At 43.4% G+C, this 25770-nt stretch overlaps 1 protein-coding gene across 3 annotated transcripts in view; it reads left to right on the forward strand.

Annotated features, from left to right (window-relative positions):
• The window catches only part of JADE2 (jade family PHD finger 2), a 186643-nt gene that overhangs the window by 94073 nt on the left and 66800 nt on the right, over positions 1-25770 (forward strand). For all 3 annotated transcript variants that reach the window (XM_063120744.1, XM_063120745.1, XM_063120746.1), the window contains one exon: positions 5694-5863. In XM_063120744.1, the coding sequence (XP_062976814.1) occupies positions 5694-5863 (170 nt within the window). The remainder of the gene's footprint in view (positions 1-5693; positions 5864-25770) is intronic.

A 25770-nucleotide genomic window follows, 5' to 3' on the forward strand; every position in this document is an offset into this window, starting at 1 on the left:
AAACCACTATCCATTGTGATATTTGCTTTTGAAGGATTTGGGTTCAGGACAGGCTGACGGCCCCAAGCCTTTATGCTTTGCTGCTATAGATCTGTGTCTTCTTCCTTTCCTGTCTCCTAAACTTTGTCCATTTATCAATGGTTTTTAACTTTTCTACATACATTTGCACAATCAAGAATCCACACTTTTTTTGCTGTCATTGCTGGCCAAGCCAAAAATTATAGTCACCAGGTCCCCTCCTCCACAACTTTCTTGGGAAAAGGATGATTGGACGAAGCACACTGAGCTCCAAACCCCCACCCGCTACCACCTGGACTTCCCTCCAAGCTCTGGCTGAGTGTTCAGCACTTAATGCACAGCCACCCCTTCCTTTGGGTAGCTGTGCACTAAGAAATAACAAGGGTGTTCTTCTCCCCCGCCCCTCTCCCCCAAGCTCTCAATAGCCTCGAGGCCAGACATGGGACTATCCAAGTTTGGGAATAAGGCAAATTTGTTGCAGTGTGAAGTCTTTGGAATTCCAGTTGGCCTGGAAACTTCTTTTGGGATAATCCATTACATCTACACCCATTCCCACCCTCCCCCGAAAAGAACATAAGGAAAGCTCTGTTGCTGGATCAGACCAAGGGTCCCTCTAGTCCAGCACTCTGTTCACACAGTGGCCAACCAGCTGGCAACAAGGAACCTATAAGCACGACATAGGTGCAAGAGCACCCTACCACCCATGTTCCCCAGCAACTATTGTATACTGTATACTGCATATATTGGCTTACTGCCATGGATACTGGATATACAAACTTACTGCCTCGGATGAGGTAGTAAACCTATATACACACAGCATTCTGTGGCCACTGAGCATACTCGTTCCTCATTGGGCTTTGGTATTTTGTGGGGGAGGGAGTTCCCCCCCCCCGACTTTTTCTACTTCTATAAACATTGGGTTTGCCCTTTGATACCTTCCTCTTGCTTTCTCAGCAGTCCCATTTTGGCTACGTAGCCACCATTAGTATATGCTGTTACTGTTGCTGCTGAGAGATAATCATGTTAATGGGATCATGAATCGCGGACCAGAATGCCTTGATGCCATTAAAGATCATGGGCAATCCAGTTACCTTTTTGACCACTCATCTACGTAGATACTGAATAACATGGAAGTAATAATTTCTTGAAAGAAATGCAAAAAACTCCTGAGCTTTCCCACCTTTTGCAGAGGGCCATAAAAATGCTTTGTCGTTAACAAGCACATTTGACAGTTTTTAGCTTTTATACACTAGAAGCAGCAGAGTTCCTAGGGCTTATTGTTCGCTTCTGGAAGCCCTCAAAGTAAATGACTCATAGCTGCCTTAGCTTGGCCTTCACTACTTCAGCTGAGGCTCAACCAGCCTGTATTCATTTATCATTCGTATCATATACACAAATCCAGAATGGTTATTTTTTCCCCCTCCTCATGAAGTGTTGGTTTATACATGTGATTACTCTGAGTGATACCCTCGGTAAGCTCAAGGGGGAAAGAAAGCCTCTAGTGTCATAGGAAAACATTATGAGAAGATTGATGCCGGCAGATTTAGCCGTAGGTAGGGTTATTTGTTTGACATCAGAATCAAAACGTATGGGAGGTAGTTGCCGGCAGGCTTATAGTAAGACTGGCAAGGCAAAAAAGGAAATAAAAGAATTGCATCTAGTGGGTTGAGTGGGTGAGGGTGATTGGTTTAATTCCTTGTGGCGTGAGGAGGAAGTATTTAAGTTTCAAAGAATCTATGGACCTAGGTATACAAGTTTCTGGCATTGATGGCGCCCAATGGGTTTTTTTCCACAGATCATGAAGTAAAAAATGAAGGGCATGATCTGACTGTGCCTTGAATGTGGCAGTGCATGCCCACAGGAGATAGTGGAAGGGAAGCAGTGGGATTGAATCACCTCCTAAATTGATTACAGAAAGAAACAAGGAGGTTGTTCTTCGCATTTCTCAGTTCATAGTGCCTGGCCACCTGGGCACTTTGAGGGCCACACACAGAACTCTAGAATTATAGGAGTAGAACCTGTAGGAGCAGGAGAGGACAAAAGGCATCTAATCCACTGCCACACAGGGCCTCCAATTTAGGAAGAAGACAACCAAGGAAAGGGAGAACATGTTAGGGGCATATAAAATTAACAAGTGTGAAGACAGCAACTGGGACAAAATTGCTATCTCGCTTTAACCCCTACATGAGAAGGTAGCTTTTAAATATATTTGCATATTCATGGAGGGTAAGTCTTTCAGTGGATATAATCCAAATGGAATCTGTCTTTGAGTACCAGATTCTGGAGTAAAATGTCTGGAGAAGAGTTAGTGGCATCATGCCCTGGTTGTGTTCTTCAGGGAACAGAATCCTGGATGATATGGTCCTTCGCTCTGACTTCATATGGCTGTTGTTATGGAGGGTGAAGGACAGCAAACCCCTAGGGATACTCGTCCTGATCTGATTTGGGCAGTCTCTCAGTGCTTGAGGATGAGCCAAGCTCGTCACTAAATAAGAGGAAATGTTATGGGAACATAGGTCCACGGCACACTAAACACCCTGTTCATGTTTGTGGGAAGCCCCGGATGTTCCAGAGGAAAACTGTTAAAAGTGTATGACTCTAGGTAGATTAAAAAGCACACACACAACAAAATCCCCTTCCCCTGCTGGGCCACAAATGAGACACTAGAACAGAAAATCACAGAATGGCCTTTCTTAATGTTATCTCTCTCTTAAGCAGACAGGGAGGTTCATTGCTCCCACATCTGTTCTGGAGAGATCTTTCAGAACTGTGTACCTCTAGTAGGATAATGGTGGCATTTTTAGAAGGGCTTCTTATTTCCAAAACCTATTTATAAATAGTCAGCTCCATATGTCTTCCTTCTACACCTCTAGGCTTAGGGCAATTGTAAGCATTAAGTTTCTATGGCATGTACTTCAAGATATTTTCAACAAGGAGTGGTTGTCATCTGTAACTATATAATGTTAGAGGTAAGGTGCAATTAGATTACCCAAATTTATTGCCTTGAGGGTATTGCCTTGAGGGTATTGTCCTATGATTAAGCAGAGTGAGCTGGCCTACCTCAGAAGGCAGGCATTAGGGTCCCATTAAAGGGAATCAAATTACCAATCCGCCCAACAGGTAGATGCAGTTTACAATTATTGAAACAACAATAAAATAAAACAAATGCAACAATGAAAATGTCAAAATATTAAAGGATTAACAATATTAAAAAAGAAAAGAAAAACACAGTCAGTTTAATAACCTGGCTGTAAAACTAGAAGTTAAAAGCCTGCTAGAAGAAGACATTCTTAACCTGGCATCTAGATGTGTATAGTGAATACACCAGGTAGATCTCCTTGGGACAGATGGGAGGCCACTACAGAGAAGGTTCTTACCCTGGTAGCCATCCGTCCCACCATTGTGGGCGGCACCACCTGAGAAGAACCTCCAAAGATGATCTTTGCAGTCAGGCAGGAACATATAGGAGAAGGTTGATGTGGTCATTACAGGGGGCACAATTAGGATTTCCTACCTCTGGAAGCAATTGGGCCATCTCTGACCTCTGGCCGGTGCTTGGAGATAATCTTACCATTTCCTCACTGTGAACGCTGGAGTTACTTTTTGTTAGAAGAACTAACACCTTTAGGTTTGAAGGCTTGAACCTGGGGTGTGTTTGGGGTGGGGGGCCTTTCTCAGTGCGGCTTGTTTCTTGTTACCTGATAGTTGAGTAGTAACTGCATGTGAATGTCTTCCTGAGTGAGAGAAAGAAGCTGCACCTCCCATGGTGCCCACACAGTAGAAGTGTTTGTTGTAATAGGGTGAGGTGTTTCCCTGGGATTGTTTGCCAATCACTTGAACAGTGAGGATTTCCAGCAAAGGTCAGGGGTGAAGTACTTAGAGCTGTTGAATAAATTTATAGAGGAATATATAGGGGAGGATCAATGTGGATTTGTAGCAGGTAGACAGATGCCTAATTTAGTGGGAAGAGTTCTAAATGTAATACAGGTGATAAATAAGTCTAGGGTTAAAGCGGGAATTCTGGCATTGGATATTTTCAAGGCTTTTGACTGTTTGAGCTGGCAAGCTCTAAAGATGGTTTTAAATAAAATGGGATTCGGAAATAAATTTAAAGCTATAATAGAACAGTTGTACTCTCAAAATACAGCCGTAGTGGTAGTGAATGATGGTGTGATGGATAAGATACGACTAGCCAGAGGGACTAGGCAAGGATGTCCACTCTCGCCGGTCCTATTTGTAATGATAATGGAATTATTGGTGAATGCAATACGAGAAGATGAGGAGATTGAAGGAATAGGTAGTATGAAAAAAATTAAACTGAATATGTTTGCAGATGACACGTTGCTGACTATTAAAAATCCAATAGGAAAGATGGGGAGAATTAAACAGCAACTGAGAGAATTTGAGGATGTTACTGGGTTAAGAATAAATTGGTCCAAATCAGAAATGATGTTGTTTAACTATACTAAAAAGGAAGAGAAGGATTGGGAAGGAAAGGGAAGAGAAATGAGAGTTAGGAATCAGATTAGATATTTGGGAATAAAAATTACGCAGAAGTTAGAGAGTTTAGAGAAAGCGAATTTAAATGTGTTAAAAAAAGAGAATTTAGCAAAATTGGAAAAATATAAAAGATTAAACTTATCCTGGTTTGGAAGAATAGCATTAATAAAAATGAAGATTTTAGCAAAGATTAATTTTGTGTTTAGGATGCTACCAATAAAAATTTCAGAATTAGAGATAAAAAGTTGGCAAAGTATTATAAATAATTATTGTAATGGTGATAAGAAAGCGAGGGTAAATAAAAGTAAATGGTATTTAAGTCAAAAAAAGGGAGGATTGGGTCTCCCAAAATATTAAACTATATTATGTAGCTAACAGATTAAGACATATTGTGGAGGCAATTACAGGAATAGGAGAATTAGATTGGATGGAGGATAAAACTACAAGTAATATAGAGATTAATCTGGAAAATGTATTTTTTAGGGGGGGAAAATGGGTAGAAAGTATAGACAACCCGCTTTTGAGGTCTCACTGGGAAATTTGGAGTAAATATAAGTATTAAAGGCTACATACCGGTGTAATAATCAGCTGTATCAAGAAGAAAGGCTTTCTGAGTGACAAGGAAGGTTAAATCTTCTGCACTGAGGCAAAGCTCTAAGTACTTCACCCCTGACCTTTGCTGGAAATCCTCACTGTTCAAGTGATTGGCAAACAATCCCAGGGAAACACCTCACCCTATTACAACAAACACTTCTACTGTGTGGACACCATGGGAGGTGCAGCTTCTTTCTCTCACTCAGGAAGACATTCACATGCAGTTACTACTCAACTATCAGGTAACAAGAAACAAGCCGCACTGAGAAAGGCCCCCCACCCCAAACACACCCCAGGTTCAAGCCTTCAAACCTAAAGGTGTTAGTTCTTCTAACAAAAAGTAACTCCAGCGTTCACAGTAGGGAAATGGTAAGATTATGCTTATTGCGTAGGTATAGGTGTAAATTGTCCCACTCCAAAATGGTTACAAGCACACTAAGAGAATTTATTACTTTGCTGTTTGCTTGTTGCCCCAAACACTTATGGCTATGCTTACTTTTAGCATACAAATGCCCATACTTCTAATAACAAACTGTTCTGTACCTGTACCCTTCTTTTACGTCCATACTTTTCTTCCCTAGGATAATTCCTCTGCTAGAGGATTCTTCACCACAGACCTCACCAAGCAATCTTTCCAGCTCTGACAGTTTAGATGTCACCAGGACATACTCACAAAGAGTAAGTCGCTATGACCTGGACGAAATTGATGCTTGCTGGTTGGAACTCTTCAACATGGAGCTCAAGGAAATGGGTGAGTGTTTATGGCCCCTTTTATTTCTAACTTGTTTGCACACTCAGTGGAGGTTTCCATCTTTTCAGTCTGAAAGTAAAGTTGAAGGCTCACAGCAAACAGGCTTTCTACTATACTGCTGTTGTATAGCAACTTCTGGCTCAATGGTATATATTACTATGGTATCATTGTGGTTCTGTACCATTACTCATCTTGCATATCCAGGAATTTTCTGGAAATTATATAAGAAAAAAAGGATGGGGAGAATAGGTATTCCAAGATGAAATGGGCAGCCTACATCTAGACCGTGTGTGTGGTGGTGGGGCGTTATGTAACCAGTGTAGGAACATGTATATTCTTGTTTTCCAAAGAAACAGAGGAAAGATGGGTTCTGCAGAATAAAAAGGAGTTGACACAGTCTTACTTCAGCTGTTTTCCTATTTGCTTAGGAGAACAAAGTTTCTACATTTATTAAATATTTTTTGGTTAAATAATAGGCGTAGTTGTATGCTGTTCCATTCTGATTGGAATACCTATTCTCTCCATGTGAAACAACAGTTTCCTCTTTAGCCAAGGAAACAAAACCGCATATACTTAAAATCTTGCCTAGATGCCCTCCGTACTATGCCCCAATTGTAGATGATGTGGAAGCCTCAGAACAACCACTTTCCCATGATTCAATCCCGCATTGCTTTATTAAGGTCTGTGGTTGTGTTAATCACTTTAGCCCTATTCAAATGTTACTCATCCCAAGCAGCAACATGGATACAGCGGGGCTGTGTATTTAGTCCTGCCCCAAAGGTTGCACATTTTTTTCTGGATTCCTCATGAGTTCAGTTGTTCAGAAGTGGGGGAGCCCTTTGTATCTGTGGGTGCTCCTCCCACAATTTACAACTCTGGAAAATCAGGGTTCTAAATTGTGCGGGAAGCTTCCACAAATAGATTAGACAAATTCATGGAGGATAAGGTGATCAATGGCTGTTAGTCAGGGTGTCTATAAGAGGCAGTATGCTTCGCACACCACTTGCTGGGGAAAACGAGCAGGAGAAGGGTGCTGTTGCACTCATGCCTTGCTTGTGGGTCTCCCATGGGCAGCTGGTTGGCCACTGTTTGAACAGAATGCTGGGCTAGATTGACCCTTGGTCTGATCCAGCAGGGCTCTTCTTATATTCTTAAAAGGCCTTCAACATATGAGAGGACCTGGGAAGAATCACATGACTTTGAGAATGGATCAATACGCATGGTCTCACAGCTTCCCTTTATCCTCCTTGCTGCTTGAAATGAGTAACTGAGTGAAATGGATGAATAAGGCTTTTGTTCTGGTAAGGAATAGCATGATCAGCACAGTCCCATGTGAATAGAACGCCATATTATCCAAAACAATATGGCTCCAAATCACAGGGAACTGTTTATTTAAGCAGCTACCAAACATGTAAAGTAGACATCAGACTGGCTTTGGAAAACCCTTTAGCCTCCCTACATTCTGGAGAATGGGCAGATTTGTGAGGGCACCTCAGCGATGTCCTATCTGAGCTCTGCACAGTCTTCAGTGTATTTACTCACGCATCTGTGAAGTAGAACAGTACTGTGGCCTCCAGTTTTTGTAACGTTGACTCAGCCATTGACCAAACATGTCAAAGGAAATATGTTGCAAAGCGGGCAAGTTACCACATACATCCTTCACAGAGTTCCACCCCCCAGGATTCATCTATATTTATTCAGTACACTAAAACCACAGTACCAATGTAGCGCCCCCCACTCCCCCCACAATCACACTCCTAGGAAAGACTGGGTTGAAGTGGATGCCACAATGAGCACACTTGGATGTATAGGTGTGATAAAATTTCTAACACATTTACCCTACATTTCTGCTCCCTGTACAAAGGCTGCAATCCTGCAATGCTTCCGAAGACAGTGAATGACTTCAACATAAACATAAATAGGATTGTAAAGCGCCATCTGGGAAAGCGGGAAGTTTCTGCTCAGTAGAGTCCAAAGCCTCACATTAGTACTCTCCCTTCCATTACTAGTTCCAGAATTCCATGCTGGAACAAAGGGGAGGACAAGGGAATACAAAGTTGTTATCAGGTTGATCTGAAAAATGAGAAATACCAAAGAAATAATGTTGCAACTTTCCCCAACCTGGTACCCTGGAATACACTTCTCATCAGCCCCAGTCAGGCCATGCTGGTGGGGTGATGGGAGTTTTAGTCCAACCCATTTGGAGGGCAGCAGATTGGGAAAGTAGTACAGACTTGTTTTAAAAGCATACTTGTTTTAGCTTATGGCGGACAATGCACCAGCTGTTGCCCATTCCTTAACTTGCATACTTGTTTTTTGTTGTTGTTGCTGCCAACTACACTGTACACAAGTGCACACAAACTTACTGCTTCATAGGAAAAAGAGAGAAACATCTATAAGAACTTGGAGCTCATTCCTCTGGCTGCACAAAATTCCCCCATAAAGTACATTTCCTAATGTCTTTTCCAGGCCAGTTTGTAGGTCCCTAGAAATGGGATTTTAACTGTTCTGATTACCTCCCAAGAGTAAACAGATATTCCTCTTTCTCCCCAATGCATTCAAAATAAAATAGGCATCTTTCCAGTACAAATAAAACGTGTAATTAATTCATCACTCAGAAAAGAGGGGAAATACCCCTTCCTTTGTCGCCATCACATGCTTGTGATCAGCGACCCTACTCAGTAGAAATATTTAATGTAAAGAGCTGCCAGCTGATAATATGATGAACATTTAACTGTGTCTGAAGGTTTTATTGGTTGCTGCTGCTGTTGTGTGCGATAATAAAGAAAGTTGGTCTAAAGTAATTTGGATCAAACATTGAACTACATTCACATGTAGGCAGCACAAGTCCTTTTTCCTTTTAAGCAGAAGCTGGGCCACAAATCTTCATTTATGTTTTTATTAAGATTTCACGCCATATATTGTGATCTCCGTTTAATCCAAAGCTATTGTATGATGGTGACTAGTGAGACTTCAAAGGCTTGAAAAGAAAAGTCCCTTCACTGCTAGGCAGCCATCTCTCTCTCTCTCTCTCTCTCTCTCTCTCTCTCTCTCTCTCTCTCTCTCTCTCTCTCTCTCACACACACACACACACACACACACACACACACACACACTGTCCTCCTATCTCACACACTGAGCTCACTCTCTTCCTCTCTGTCACAAAAATATTCTCAGACAAATTGCCTAAAGAAAATGAATCCCCTACTCATTCTTTCTCAAGACCTTCTCAGTTTTTCCAAGTATCCCTTTGACATGAGCCATGCTACATACCTACATGTAAAATTGGGTTTGGGCTCCCTGTGCTGGCAGTATGGGACTCCAGCTCCCTTGTTTTGTCATGGGGAGCTAGCCGCTTTAGCACAGGGGGAAAGCCTTTCTTACTTCACAAGAGGATCACACCAGGATCTCCCCCCCCCCCCCAAGAGGCAGAGAAACGACACAGCACTATCCTAATGTACGTGAGGATGCTAGCAAAGTCTTTCACCAGCGAAAAGCCATAGTAAGAAGATTTCTGCTTGGGTTTTATGGACAAGCAGGGCAACTCGAAGGCTCTGCCCTGCCTGCTAGGGTTGGTTGTAAAGTTGGCAACCCTCAAGGATGATGCCATGGCATCGACTCTGGAGGAAGCCTCTTCTTGTGCTGCAAAAGCTAAAAGAGGGGATAGGATCATCACCGATTTACACTTTCCCCCACCTTCTTTTATGACAAGAGGCCCTTTTATCTATTGCATGGTGGTCAGGAATTCTGCAAGTCCAGCTTTTCCCAACAATCCTGCTGTTCAAATCCTAACACAGCCTTACTACAAGTGTGCCTGACCTGCATATTGAAAGCTCTAGTCCACTCTAGTAGTCTTTGCCTGCAATCCTATTCACTGGGGGCAGGCTACAGGGCACTCTTTAGATGTTTTAGACTACAACTCCTGTAAACTCTGACATGCTGCTGGGGGCTGAGAGGGATTGTAGTCCAAAACATCTGGAGGACACTATGGGTAGTATCCAGTGGTACTCCTACTTAACATAGACCCATTAAAATATGCATAAGATATTTTTGTTAATTGGTTATTGGATGGATCTGGAAACAAAAGATGATATTGTTCGTCACTGGAGAAGAAGTGGATATAAAATAGTTCCAGAGGAATGCTCATAAGATTAAAAAAAATTTCATCTGAATTTAGATTAATTAAGGGTGTAACTGCACAATTGCCTCCCTCCTCTATAATCTACTGTTGCAAGATGAAAGTAATAAGAAAACAACCAACATGAAAATTCCAGGGAGCCCAGAGTCTGAAAACACAAACAGAAGCTTGCCCTAGAATGCAGAGTCTCCAAAGGAGGCTCTTTAAAAATGGACAACTGTCTAAAGGAACTTTAAGAGCTAAATACACATAAATAAACCACAGCAGTGCTGATGAAGGGAAAACCAGAAAGTCCTGTGTGGTTTGTTTGATGGCAATAAAATAACTGGGCCATAGATTCAGCAAAAGATTTATTGTAGGTGTCTTGGCGGATTCTAATACAGGAAACCATCAAGCAGGCTAGGTAGGTGCTTCTTGCTTAAAAAGCCACCTTTATCTAAAAAAAAGGCATTGGGTTGTAAAAAAGCATGATATTATATATTAAGGATTGTCTGAATATATCCTTCCATAATCAATTAATCATGGTGCTGCAATTAGCAGGATGCAGGTGTGCATGTGCAGATTTCAGGCTATTGACCTGCAGGCAATAACCCTGCAGTTACCAATATCCAGTTACCAATCTGTCTTTATAAGAAGCTGTTGTCTATTTCTAGTGAAAGGCTCTGAGACCACAGTCTGTTATTTCAAAAACCTATTCTATACATAAACACTAGAATCATTCACTTTAGCTCAAAGTTGTCTATGTATTCTGGAATGAAAAATCAAAGGCTTCACCATCTAAATAATCAGCTGGTGGCCAGAGGCTGGGAAAGCCTGCTGTGCCATCAGAGATACTAAGCCAATGGCAGCCAGAGGTTTATGATACCTGGGACCTTCTTCAAGTATTTGATGAGATAAAGGGCGTTTCATCTTTAGGATCAGGCACCTCTTTCACATGCAAAAGTAACAGGCCGACAGTAACATGAGATAAGATCAACCAGTGGTTTCAAGAACAACAGGGCAAACAGAGGGGAGTAGAGGGCCATCGAAAGGGAAGTTTAATAGGATTTGTTGTGTGTCATCCAGGCACGTCATTGACTGGGTTTGCACATCACAATAAGCCACAATCGTTTATTTTTCTGAATAAGTCATGATGGTTTATCATATCATTTGCAAGCAGTTTTCCCCAATCATGGTGGCTAATTTGGCCAAAACAAGCCACTCTGATAAGCCATGGTCTGCAATGAGGTTTATTTAAATTATCGTGGCTTATCGTATTCTGATGCTCCATAGTGGCTTAAAGATCGCCTACAGAGTCACTTGGCAAGAGCCGTCAATACTGCCACTCTGCTGCAGTCAGCAGGTCTCTATTCTGCATCTAGGAAATAGAAACCAAATGCACAGTTACAAGATGGGGGATACTTGGCTCAGCAATACTACAATTGAGAAGGATCTTGGAATTGGTGTAGATCACAAGCTGAATATGAGCCAACAGTGCGATATGGCTGCAAGAAAGGCAAATGCTATTTTGGGCTGCATTAATAGAAGTATAGCTTCCAAATCACGTGAGGTACTGGTTCCTCTCTATTCGGCCCTGGTTAGGCCTCATCTAGAGTATTGCATCCAGTTCTGGGCTCCACACTTCAAGAAGGATGCAGACAAGCTGGAGCGTGTTCAGAGGAGGGCAACCGGGATGATCAGGAGTCTGGAAATAAAGCCCTATGAAGAGAGACTGAAAGAACTGGGCATGTTTAGCCTGGAGGGGAGACATGATAGCACTCTTCAAATACTTAAAAGGTTGTCACACAGAGGAGGGCCAGAATCTCTTCTCGATCATCCCAGAGTGCAGGACACGGAATAATGGGCTCAAGTTCCAAGAAGTCAGATTCCAGCTGGACATCAGGAAAAACTTCCTGACTGTTAGAGCAGTACGACAATGGAACCAGTTACCTAGGGAGGTTGTGAGCTCTCCCATACTAGAGGCATTCAAGAGGCAGCTGGACAACCATCTGTCAAGTATGCTGTAGGGTGGATTCCTGCATTGAGCAGGGGGTTGGACTCGATGACCTTTTAGGCCCCTTCCGACTCTACTATTCTATGATTCTGTGATTTCCAAAATCTGCCTAACGACATACTGCGCTTGCCGCCAGACTCCGCCCCAACCCTTCCCCCAGCGGTGCGTTTCTCATACTCCTAAGTGTCAAACACTGGGTGGCAGCAGCCATGCAGGATTTTCACCATGCATTGTGTGCATCCCCACGAGGGACACCAGTGTGTGAATTTTGGCTCCAGTTGGCCCAAGTTCTGTGGCCTTACAGCCCCCAGCCCCTTTCTCTTGCAGCCCTGTAATCAGTGACCTTGAGCAGGCTTGTTTCTCTGTCGTATTCACCTGTATCTGCGACTGAGGCTTTTCCATCATTCCCCTTCCAAACATTTCCTCAAACGTGGCAACGGGAACCCAGTACCAAACGTTTAGCCAGTACTGCACCGAACCCAAAAATAATGGGTTGCCAAGGATTGTTTTGGTTGCTCCCCCATCCTGCTTACTTGTGTACCTCATCCCTGCCCTGTGAACAGGCATTGGGGATTACGCTACCCCCTTCTTGTAGGTTGAAAGTTCCCATGGGTCAAAACAGGTCCTGAATCTATCCTCCCCCATTGCTGCCCAAGAGATGAAGGAGCCCCCGCCCCCTATCCCACCAGTGAGGTAAAACAGCGTGTGCCTTAGTATCTCTGAAGCAGTATTTAGCTGTGCATGTTTAATCAAACCAAAGTGTCTTAGTAACTTCAATGCAATAGTAAGCAAGCCCAGTTCCGTGCAAGCAAAAGAAACCAAACAAGCCACTTTTTGTGCCAATAAACAGCTCCCTTTTATTTCTATGTTGTTACTTTGCTGCTGGCTGGGGAGTCTAGGACATTGGGGCCGCAGGATAGGAATAAGAGGTTGGGGAGGGGTGATATGAATAAATAATAATAATAATATTTTATTTATTATTTCATTCATATCCTGCCTTTTTTCCTCCAAGGAACCCAAGATGGCATACCTAATCATCATCATCCCCATTTTATCCTCACAACAACAACCCTGTGAGGTAGGTTGCGCTGAGATGACTCAAAGTCACCCAGTGGGTTTCCATGGCCGAGTGGGGACTAGAACCCGGCTCTCCTGACTCCCAGTCCAACGCTTTAGCCACTACACCACACTAGCCCTCTTATTACCCGCCTCTTCCTCTGGATTGAGGTGGGCAACAACATTGAATACAAAACTACATAAAACTGATTAAAAACGTATAAAACAAATACATTATTAAAATAACAGTCAAAAATCTTAAAATTGAAGCGGAGGGGAAGTGAAGAGAATGAAAGAGTAGTAAGCGGTTGGGTTTTGGTCATTTTTCCGTGAAAAAGGAAAGTCATGCGGTTATCCAGTACAGCCTTTGGAGGCTTCACATGAGGAGACCGCCCCATGTATAAAATTTTGCCCAATTCCAGCAAACTGTCAAGGAGGTGGAGCCCCCACCCTCCTTGTGGTGTACACTGCTGGGGATAAGGCAATGGTTTTGAAAAATGACTGGGAAGTGGGTGGCAGCAGTGGGCGGAGGCGGAGTGAGTGAGAAGGAACGGCTTGAGAATTGGAGCACTGCTAGTCGGGTAGGGCAGGAGGGAGCGGGAAAGTGGCTAATGAGAACGGTGAGGATCCAGGTGAGACAGAAGAACGCACCCCTAGCGTGAGGCAGGCAAGCGGGAGAGATGCGGGTGCTGTAGCTGCTGGGATTTGGTTTCCAACGCAAAGGAAGCCAAGATATCATCCCAGCCAAGTGGGAGCACTGTAGATGGGGTTGGGGTGAGGGCGGAGAAAATAAGCTATGCGCCACAGTTTTCAGAATAAGCTACTGTGAGTAGTTTATAAACCAACATGGCTTAAAGTGACACGTGAACCTGCCCATTGCCTAGTAAAATTGTATCAAGTCCTACGAGTGATTGATTTTCAATACACATATACAGAATTGAGTTCATCTCCACACTAAAATAATACCATGCCCAGGCAATCCAGGTCTCATTACAGTTAAAAGCTAGGTTCTATGATTCGTATAATCTCTGCAAATTGAACAACTTTGCGCAACCGATTTTGCAACCTACCGAATTTGTGTAATTTAGTAATAAAAGGGCAAGGAAAGGGCACTGCCTGCCCCCTCCAACCATTAAATCACCCACCTGACTTCTAAGATTTTGGCATGAATGCATGCTTTCAAGTGTACATTTAAAGCCATAAGGACTAGGAATGTACTCTTGTTTGGCGCTGCTAAGGAATCACTGCATGCACACGACACTTCATAGGCATGCCTTATTATGTTGTCTTGTCTTTATCCTGGATTTACCTGTGGCTCAAATATCACCAAAGGTAACCAGCACACCTAGCATGTGTTTGCTATACAGTGGGCCAGCATAACTTCATGTACTCATCTAAAACAGTGTTTTTCAGACTTTTTGAACCTTGAGTTGCCTTCTGAATGTACTCTTAGGCCGTTACTAGATGAGGGTTTAGCCCGGGCTGATACCCGGGCTCAACACTGTGCGTCCAGATGACGCGCAGGGGATCCCGGGGTCAGCCCGGGCTAAACCCTCATGTGGCTTGGGATAACTGGCACCAGTTGTGGCCCGTTATTTCCGCAGCCCTGGGCTGCGCCTGGAGCTGCGGAAGGTCTAGCCGGTTCTGTGGCTTTTCCCGGCTACGCGGCTTACTCACGGCCTGATGGGCACAGGAGCGCTGTGCCCATCAGGCCGTGGTGGGGAATCGCGGGGAAGTGGAGATGAGGGCCGGGGGGGGGGGGAAGAGCGGACCCAGCAGGAGAGATGGGGGGGAAGAGTGGAGCCAGGGGCGATTGGGGGGGGGAATTGCAGCCCAGGGGCGATTGCGGAGGATCGGACATCGCGGGCGGGGGGGTTGGACATCGCGGGCAGGCGGGCGGGGGGGAAATCGGGGGGAGCAGGGGACCCCCCCTTTTTTTTTAAGGCCTACCTTGTCGTTGGTGCGCTCCTGCGCACGTGGCCCCTTTAAGGTAAAAAAAATGGCCAACGCGATGTCGCGTGTCACGTGTGGACAGGGGCGACAGCCCGCACTACGTCTAGCGTGGGCTGGCCCCTCTACATGCCGGGATTTAAAGGTAGGTCTAGCAAGGCCCTTACTTTCTGGAGTCCCCTATCCAGGATGGGGGATCCAAAGCGCTGCACGTGGAGCTCAGGGTCTAAGCTTCCCCACACTTCCTTCCCCCTGCAGCCCTTTAGAAATCTCCAACTTCTCTCGGCTCTGAATGCTTCCAAATGTCTCCTCATTGTGTCACTATTTCATGTGTTGTGCTGGAGCCTGAGGCCAAGGAAAGTCTGCCACACAATGATAGGGGCAGCCTTAAGGGAAGGCTTGGGATAGGCTGGGGCATTTTTACTTCTCAGGACATGGGAAGCTGCCTTAGACTGAATCAGACCCTTGATCCATCCAGCCTAGTATTGTTGACACTGACTGGCAACAGCAGCAGCTCTCCAGAGTTTCAGGCAGGATTCTTTCCTAGCTCTACCTGGAGATGCCAGGGATTAAAGCAAAGTAGCTCCTGCACTGCTAAGCCACGGCCCTCCTTCTCTGAGTGGTTTTCCTGCAAGGAAGGCTAGTATAGCCCAGGGTAGCCACTCAACTGAGAAAAAGCTGGAGCTACCCAGCCACTGATGGCCCAGCTAGCAATCCGTCATGCTTCTTCAAGGGTCCCTTGTGCCCTTTGGTGAAGTGGGGCAGCACGTGTACCCCTCGGTTTGAGAAGTACTGATGTAATGCACAGTCTCCAGTAAGGCGTAATTATGGTCTATTTATCTCCTGGGGAGGAAGGAAAGCAGTTATTAAATTGAGCTTGGGTGCGTGGGAGCAAAGCTCTGCTCACGAGCAGTTGATTTCCTGATCAGTCTGTTTGTACTGCCAGTAACAACTGATTAGAGGCGCTGTCAATAATATATCTGTGTTAGTCTATCCCTTCCCCTGATGGGGGAAGGGGTAGGGAGATTTAGGATATCCTTGTAGATGAAAGAATCGGACATGTTTCCTGTATAAATTCATTGCTAGCCTTGGATATTGGTCTCATACAAAACAGTACTTTATTTTTAAATATATCATTGTCTTGCCTATTTCGTTGACCTACAAATGTGTATAGCTCACCCTTGGGCTTATGATCAATTTAAGCAAGATCTTCAGTATTCAATTATTCATGCTGCAAACTCAGTTTTAGGGATACAGTACATCGGAAGCTGGGTTATACCCAATCAAAATATTAGTCCACCTGGCTTAGTATTGTCTACTCCAGGGGTGGGCAGAAAATAATCTCCAGATGTTTTGGACTTCCCAGCGGTCCTGACCATTCCTGGCAGCGGGTCCTGGGAGTTGAAATCCAAAACATCTGGATAGCTATCTTCTGTCTATCCCTGGTCTACTCTGGAAGGCAAGTGGCTCTTCAAGTGTTCAGGCACTGGCCTTTTGGAACTCCCGTCCATTAACTGGTGAAACCAGGGATCGAATCGGAGACCTTTTGCATGCAAGGCATGTGCTCTACCACTGGGCTACAGCTCTTCGCCATCTCCTCTGAACTACAACTCCCATCTCCTTTGAACTACATAGTTTATTCAATTGTGGATGGGATGCGGGAAGCCATGTCCTTTTAAGCATGAGTTCTACTTCCTATAATTGTCGGACCCACTTCTTCCAAAATCCTACCCACCATCCCCTCCTGTAGAGATCCTGTCTCACTATAAACTGCGATTCATTTATCCTAAACAGAAAGAGGCAGCCATTAAGAACCATTTCACCCCTTTGATTTCCACGTGCATTAATGTGATTTTATAGGGAGTTCAACTCTTTGTTAGGCCAAAGCTTGTAGGAAATATATTTAATCAGTTCAGAAGGCTTATTCCCCATTACCGATTCAGGTCTCATGTATTTGGGACTCTCTTTTGTGTGTATGTAACCAACATGTTACATAAGAAACGTTCAAGCGAAGGCTGGACGCTTTGTTCTCGCTTGTGGAGAATAAGCTTATTGTACAAGTAATCATTTTGTTGTTGCATGAACTGCAAAATCAGTCACCTCTCTGCCATTTAACAGTGTGTTAACATATTTTAATGGAATATGCAGTCAATCATTGGAATTAGATGTAAGGTAACAGCTGTAGGAGCCTTGGAAACAGATTTGGGGGTACATCCCACAGTTTTTCTCCAGTGTCAATTTGAAGAAACTCCGTTGGATATACCAGAGCTTCATTAAATATTTTATTACTTCTTACAGAACATGTGTAATATTGAAAATAAAATTGATTCTTTTAATGTATGCAGCTATGGGATGTATTATTAAGTTCATGATATGAAGTGCTTAAAAGCCTTCAAATGATCAATACTAATAAGGGCTTTATAACGACATAGACCCACGGTCTTTCCCAATGTAATATTTGCCTCCACAGGAGCACAGAAACATGCTTGGGGAAAATGTTATAACACAATTCAGCATCATGAAGATCTCTCTGGGACCACTCCAGATAAGAATCCAGTCATTCCTGAAAAATAAATAAGGTTTACCCATTTTGATGTAACTGGAACTAGTAAATATCTAATTAAACATCTTATCTGGTAAAGAGAGCATATTGCCATCATTATAGTATTTATTTCATTTCTATCCCACATTTCTATTAAGGAAATGGCACTCAAAGTAGCTGGGAATAGTAAAAATTGAAATTTAAAATAAAATTTAATTAAAGCAATCATAAAATGGCTTACATGCCCAAGGCCTGCTTGAATAAAAACATCTTTGCATGCCATCAGAAGTCAACCTAACCAACCTTGGCAGAGAGTTCCAAACCTGGGAGCAACCACCAAGAAGGCTCTTCCTTGCATCTTCACCAAACTTGCCTCTGATAGTGGCAGTTCTGAGAGAAGGGCCTCTCCTGAAGACCTTAACACCTGGACAGACTTATGTGAGAGAAGGTAGTCTTTCAGGTAGCCAGTCCCAAGCCGTATAGGGCTTTATAGGTCATAAGCAGCACTCTGAATTGTGCCTGAAAACAAACTGGTGCTCAGTGAAACCTTTGCAACAAAGGAGTCCTGTGCTCCCTGTAACTGACCTCGAGTGGTAGAATTGCCCGCCACTGCTGCTTGGAACATTGCTTTTGCAAAACATGGAATGCTAGCAAGAATGACAAAGCCAGGTGTTTGATATTTTGATATCTTGCTTCGTCTGAACTGGCAATCCTTTGCAAATGTTATCTTAGTAAGTGCCACTGAACTCAGTGAAAGTTTCTTCAGAGAAGACTTGCATAGGAGAGACAGTGCTTCAGTGGGAAGAATTTAAATAGTTAAGTCCTTGCTCACTGCAGCTTTTTGGAGCTCTTTCCAACACTGAACAAAAGGGGCATGTGTGGCGGGGGGGGGGGAGGGTAAATTGAAGTGGCCCATTCAGCCCAGTTGAGGTAGATGAACAGCCAAATGGCTGCAGAGACCAAAAGAGCAGCAGTTCAGCTCCTCCTCAATGTCTCAGACATAGCACTGCTACATTAGGTCACTTAGAAAGGGTTAAAATGATGGCTATCTGGGAGCTTTGGCTGTTGGGCGGTATAAAAATGCTAATAATAATAATAATAATAATAATAATAATAATAATAATAATAATAATAATGCCTTACTGCAGCTGTGCCACTATGGCTTCTACCACCTGCATCACTATCACTTGCCCTGTCCATGTCACCCAGTAAGTTCCCCAGAGCCATTGGGGGGAGGCTCCACAGAGAGACACATTACACAGCACCCCCTCACACCTGGGCCAGCCCTGCATTCAGATTCCAAGTGATTCTTAAAACTGAGTTGCCTCTTAATAAGAATTGCCCCCAGGACAGCTCTGTGAGAACAAAGCATTATTGCAGAGAGAGAGAGAGAGCTGATTATAAAGTGGCTTCTGAAAACATTTTGCCATTATCTTGAATTTAAGCAATAATTGATGTTGGTGGGTGGCATAAAGGGTGATAATTGGTTCCTGTAAATCTTTTAAGTGCATTAGCGGGATAGATCCATAATGAAATATCTGGGAGATTCACAGCATACTTCTGGCTCATATTCTAGTTGTATTTTGTTTCTGTAGCAGTGGTTGTGGTATCACCTGAGCATCTCCAAACATCACTCTGAACAGAAAGCATTGTTGTTCCTTCCCCCCTCCCTCTTGCTGTCACCTGTAACTGCTGAACTTTCCAACTAAGATTGTAGTGCCTGAATTTGCTTTCCTTTCCCCCCTCCTCCTCCTCCCTCCCAATCCCCTTTCCTTTTGTGTCATGTCTTTTAGATTGTAAGCCTGTGGGCAGGGACTGTCAAGAAATACTTTTGTAAGCCGCCATGAGAGCCTTTTTTGGCTGAATGGCGGCATAAAAATCCTTAAATAAATAAATAAATAAATAAAGGAAGCAAAATTATTAGAGTTGGAGGTAAAAAATTAGAAAGGAGGGAAGCATGGAAGGGTCCCATCTAGTTCTAAAAAATCCATTTGTCCTTAATGGCACTAATCCAGGGTAGGTGGTTTATAAATTGCAATTTTACACCCTGATCCTAATAGAAAGCAAGTCTTATTGATTTCAGAGGAAAGTACTTCCATGTAGTTGAATAGAGATCCTCGTATCCACTGACAAAATGGGTTACTCACTTGGTTTAGGATAGTGGTCTTCAACTGGTCCAACTCAAGACCCGTCTCCTGACTCCCAACCTGCAATGTGCGGCCCACTTTCACAATTTTCCCCAACATGGCATCAACAGCTTTGCTACGACCCATCTGGAGTGATCTTGCGACCCACCTTTGGGTTGTGACCCACCAGTTGAAGACCATCAGTTTAGGATAGCCTTCCCCAAACTGGTACCCTCCACACATGTTGGACTACAATTCCAAAAATGGCTGGTAGGGGTATTCTGGGGAGTTGTAGTCCAACTCATCTGGAAGGCATCAGGTTTAGGGAAGGATGATTTAGGATAAGGAACTGCAGAGAAGGATAACCTTGGGATTTGGGGAGAGGGCTCCGTATGTATAATAGTAGCTGTGTGTTCTTCTCTTGCACTCCTTGATTTGTGAATTGGGGTGAGGACGGAGTGGGCAAGAGGCAGCTGGACAACCATCTGCCAGGTATGCTTTAAGGTGGATTCTTGCATTGAGCATGGGGTTGGAATCAATGGCCTTATAGCCCCTTTCCAACTCTACTATTCTATGATTCTATGTTGGGAGATTTTTGCCTCCCATGTTAGCACATTATGGGGGAGGTCCGAGCATGGAAATGCACATCCACATCACCCACTTGATGGATGAGGTTTAACGTGTTTATGATAGGGGCCTTGGGCACCCACTTTTTAATTCACTCTGATGCTTAGAAGCTTTGCAGCTCTTTAAATCACATACTTACTCTTAAGTAATCCTACAGATAGATTGTAGCACAGAAAACCATGTGTCACATCCTTAATGTGCTCTACTTGCATTTCCTCAGGTCATTTCACTAATAATGAACTTTGATCAGAATTCTACCACTTTTGGCTATCATTAGCAACCATGAAAAATTGTAGTTCCCCCCCCCCAAAAAAAATCTGGACACCCTCCCCAGCCTTACCTGATGGAAGGGGGGCATGACAGGTTGAGGCAATTCTGCTTGAACAAGCCTCAAGTGCCTCCATCTAGAGTTGCCCAATAGACTGCTGCCCTCCTAGAGCATGGCTGGGCACTTATCATGTGCACCAGAGGGTAGCACCACACTCACTACTGCAAGAGTTGTGAGTGGATTTGTTGAAGCCTGACTTTGATAATCAGTTTATTTTCAATTCAGGTTTTGTTGTACGTTTAGAAGGCAGTTTGGAAAATGTGACATTAATTAAATGTTCATGTTAAACTGTTGGCAAAAACCTTCTAACTCATAATGTCCTAACCATGTGGGCACTGTATGCAGAAAGCAGGAATTATCTTTACAAGAATTAGATCTCTAATTCCCTCTGTAAGATTTGAAAATATTTGGTGTCATTATCATGATTGCAGAAGCAAAGCATTGAATGCCAAGAATCTTTGCTCCAAATCCAGATAAAGGTGTGTGTGGGTGTAGGTGTGGGAGATTTATCCTATTTCTACTTTGAAAGCACATTTCTCATTCTGATACCTCACAGCATCCCTGTGAGGTAGGTAAGGAACATTATCTCAGATTTAGAGAAAACAAAGTAGACTGATTCTAAATGCCTTTCTTAAAAATGTAGACAGAAAAGGTATTAAAAATAAGAGTAATGTTTAGTGCCTAGGAAATTCTGACTGATCTGAATACCACCAAAGGTTGCTCACACACTTGTTGTAATTTTCCAAAGAGAAGGAAAGAAAAGGAACACAAAAGGCTTTGGGGAGATTATATATATACTTGTAGGATTGTAGCAATATTTCTGAAACCTGTATCAAACAGTGACTGTGTGTGTGTGTGTGTGTGTGTGTGTGTGTGTGTGTGAAGAAACAATCAGGTTTGCACATGGTGACTCAACTAATGGCACAGCTAGTGGTCTTAAAATTGTTGCTCATGAGCAATTCTATCATCCTCTCCAATATGCTCTGCAGGGTGAAAGGAGTTCTGGTTTCAGTAAATTGATTTCAGCTGAAGCGCTGTTTAGCTGGAAATAAGTCTCAGTTATTGCACAAGGTGGTTCATCTGTTAATATTACTCCCTGGCTTATTAAGCAGTTCATTATCAGAACACTTAGAAAGCAGGAAATGTGTATTTAATAGGAAAGTGTTAATTGTCTTGCTAGGGTAGTAATATGTACGCCAACCTCACACCTTCACCAGGTAGCATAAGTATAGAAAAATGGTTGATATGACTCCAGAGAAAGAGAATTAATGACAGCTTCAGTTACGAAGGAAGCCTCATACTTGTGCGATGAATAATGACTTGGCTGAAATGTCATTAATAATGCCAAGTGGGGTCACAAAACTGTTTTGTTTTTAGTACTTCCCTAAGAGTAGAAATACTGTAGGGCAGGTTAGAAAAATGTAAAACAAGCAAGCCTACTAAGTAAATAAAATTGCAAGCCTTCAGAGTGTGTCTACTTTACTCTGACCCTTGGGAGGTGTTGGTGCATTTCCTCAGCCTTTCATTCCTTTTTCCCACAAAACCTGCAACAAGTAATAACATTGACAACTTTTCCTGTGGCATGACTCTTATGCCTTTAACAGCTGCATAACAGGCAAACATTCAATAAGTGCAACTTTCCTCAGGATTTTGTTTATTTATAAGATTTTTAGCCCTCCTTTCGGTCTGCAGTGCCCTAACAAGGCAGCTTACAATATTACAAAAAGATGAATGTACAAATGACAATGAAACACACACACACACCCAGTACCAGCAGTGGCTACTGATTTTTAATGCAGACTGGACTAAATGTGTCTTCAGTCTTTCTTTCTTTTTAAGGCCTCAGTGATGAAGCCATACATTTGTGCCTAGGAAAGGAGCTCCAAAGGCGTGAGGCCACCATGGAGAAAGCCCTATCCCTGGTACCTGCCGTTGTAAAGGTTCTTGTTGGTGGGCCAGAGATCTTGGTGCTTGGGCAGATTCATACAGGGATAAGTGATCCTTCAAGTACTGTGATTCCTCAGTATATAGCTCAGGGTGCACAGCCTGCATCCCCCATGGCCCCTTGTGCACTCTCATAAGATCCTATTCACTGCTACGGCCATAAAAACACCATCACACCACACTTCAAATACTGTGCCAAGTATTCTGTGGTGCTGTTGCCGATGTTGCTGCCACTCCATTCCCCTTCTCCATCCCCCCTCCACCTGTTCCCTCCCCAGCACCAAAGTAAGAGAACTAAGATGAAAACTTACTGGGCCTGTTCACACATAATGCTAAGTTACTGCAGTTAGCGTTAAGAAGGGAGCTACAGTGGTATTGAGGGGCGGCGGGGGAAGGGGGAGTAAAACCTGACGATAGCTAATAAACCACCCTGGGTAACTACCCCCTGCAGTGGAGTTAAGGGGCCCAGGCGGGGCTTACTGTGTCATCTGTCAGGCTCCCCATGGTTAAAAATGGCTGCTCTGTGAAAATAAATGCAGCGATCATAGAGTCAGCTTCCTAGAGCGGCTACAACTTCCAGCAATGCTCTAGCTGGCATGAACTTCCTTAGTAGTTGAGATTGCCACGCATTGGCTACTGTGTCCGGTGTGACCCAATTCCCGCCATAGTGGCCGCTGAGTTATGTAGCCACAGCAGAGGAGGACGACAGAGTAACCATGGAGCGGGGAGAGGGAAGGCAACCATGCGATGCTTCATGGTTCCACAGTTGTGTGACGGGCACGTGCATCATGGTTACACTATAACTCCCTGCTCCATAGTTAGCCCAACCACCCTTGACCCAGCCATGTCTGAATAGGCTCACTGTGATGGAGTGGATGGGGTGCGGGTGGACATGAATATAAATTGTAAAAAATTGGAGGGATTTACCAATGTAAATGTACTGTATATCTCTAAATAGAATTTTATTTATAAGAAATTAGGGGGTCTGTGAGAATTCAGTGCAATTAACATGGAAAAGTACAAATAGCAGTATAGAACATGGGAAATTAAATTACCATTTTGGAGAGGAAGCTTTCATCTCTGGGTATGCTCACTTTTGGTTCTGGACACACCCACTTTTCTCATGTGCCCCCCACTGCCTGTTGTATTTCTGCTTGGCATGCAGCTGTTAAAGGCACAGGAGTCCTTTAAAAAAAAAGTTGGCAAACTTAGCAAGCATTTCCATCATGCCTCATTTTACAGAAGGAATTTTACATTGGCTAGTTTCCTGTCACTACCAGGCAGATGACTGCTTTCCTATGGAGTGCCATGCCTATTATTCTGTGGCAGTACTTTCATATTAGTATTAATCCAGTTACACCACCGCCCCCTTAGTAGTGTAGCAGGGATGATTATTTCACTTCTACTGTAGTGAATCGAATTGTGTTTCAAGAGTCCTTTTGAGGGCCACTTGTATATTACTTTCCCCCTGCTGTCTAGAAATGGCACTTTGTTTCTTTCTAAAGCAAGTCCTGTGACGTGAGTGAAGGACAGGACACAATGGCTGGGAGAATGCTCCACAGCCTCTCTTGAACACTGTCAAAAGGCAGCAGTTCTGCTCAGTTGTTAAAAATAAAACATCTTTATGAATAGCGATAACTTTATATGATGCTGAGGAAGATAAATGGAGCATAAATGGGGAAAGAACTTTACCCTCAGGCCTCATTGTTTAGCGATTCAGAAGCCATTAATCGCCTCGTACCCATCAAGTACATTTGTCACTCAAATAGGCTCCGGGGTACTTGTGAGTGGAGCCTGGCAAACTAATTACAGTAATGTAATTACACATAAATGGAATGTGAGTCTATGTGTAAAAGATGTTGAAAAGAGTTTGGCCATATTAGCAACAAGACACAATTGGTGAGCACAATTCCCATTCATGCAGGCCTCACATATAATTCTTGTTTACTGCTTAAAAATCCAATGGCATGGCAATCAGGTCTTCTGCTGAAGAAAAACTCGCTTTCAGAACTAAGTGAAACTAGGCGATGGAAGAGGTTTTTCATCATCTCTGTCCCCTTTCATGTGGATTCAACTGGCAGTATCACTAACAATGAAAAATTTACAACCTTCCCTAGCCTGGGGAAATAGGCTGTAACACAAGGTGTAGGGGTAGGATACAGTTGCAGGAATGAGATTTGTTTCACTTAGAATGAAATAGGCACTCTTCTAGTGCTTTTGTCATCTCTACAATTGACATACGTTGGTTTTATGTTTCCTTTGGAACTCCTCTCTGTACCTTCCCAAGTATTCACCTTTGTCCTGCATCATGAATAAAAACAGTTCGACTTCTGCATTTAGATGTAATATGAAGCCTAAGCCATAGTCCCAGTTTGCACATAATGACAGCTCATGGGTTGTTTAAACCATGGATTGTTTGGGCTGTGAGGGGACGAGCATGGTGCCTCACACCCACTCACCATTTCCACTTTGCATCTGGTTTGTCATACAGCCCAGAAACCCACAGTTTGTAGTTTGGTTAAAACGCTGGATTGTTTGTCCCTCAACAACCATGTGTCAGGTTTGGACATCACAGAATACAACCCAGGAACAAGGTGTTCCTGAGTTGTTTGAGAAACTGGATGCAAAGCAGAAATGGTCAGGAAGCAGGAAGCAGCTTGCTCAAACAGGTGTAGTCCTGCCAATTCATGGGTTAAACAACCCATGAATTGGCATTACATGTGAACCAGTTCATAGTTTGTTTTAACCAAAGTTAAACAAACCAGGATCTGACTTGAATGCAAGTAAAGAAACAGTGGTTTGTTTCACCTCATGTTGGTTCACTGTCCCCTCGCCTCTTCTGTGAATACCTGGCTGCTATCCAGAATTCCTTTATGGCAGTCAAGGACGGATAGAGCCTAACTCTGTCAGCAGTACTCTTACCATTAGCCAGCTGTAGATTCAGGGCAAAGAACACTTTTTATACTGTATTTTGTAATTGTGCTTTTAACATGTTGGTTGTTTTATTATGGTTTTAACTTTTGTGAACCACCCAGAGAGCTTCGGCTATTGGGCGGTATAAAAATGTAATAAATAAATAAATACACAATGCTCTCCTCATCGGAGATCTTTGGCCACTTTCAGCACGTCCTGAGCCAAATAAGTTTCCCTCCCTTCCTGGACGCACCCCACAGAACCCTACTGCCATTATTTCTTAACTTTTT

The sequence above is a fragment of the Elgaria multicarinata genome, chromosome 3 (genome assembly GCF_023053635.1).
Source record: "Elgaria multicarinata webbii isolate HBS135686 ecotype San Diego chromosome 3, rElgMul1.1.pri, whole genome shotgun sequence".
Lineage (NCBI taxonomy): Eukaryota > Metazoa > Chordata > Lepidosauria > Squamata > Anguidae > Elgaria > Elgaria multicarinata.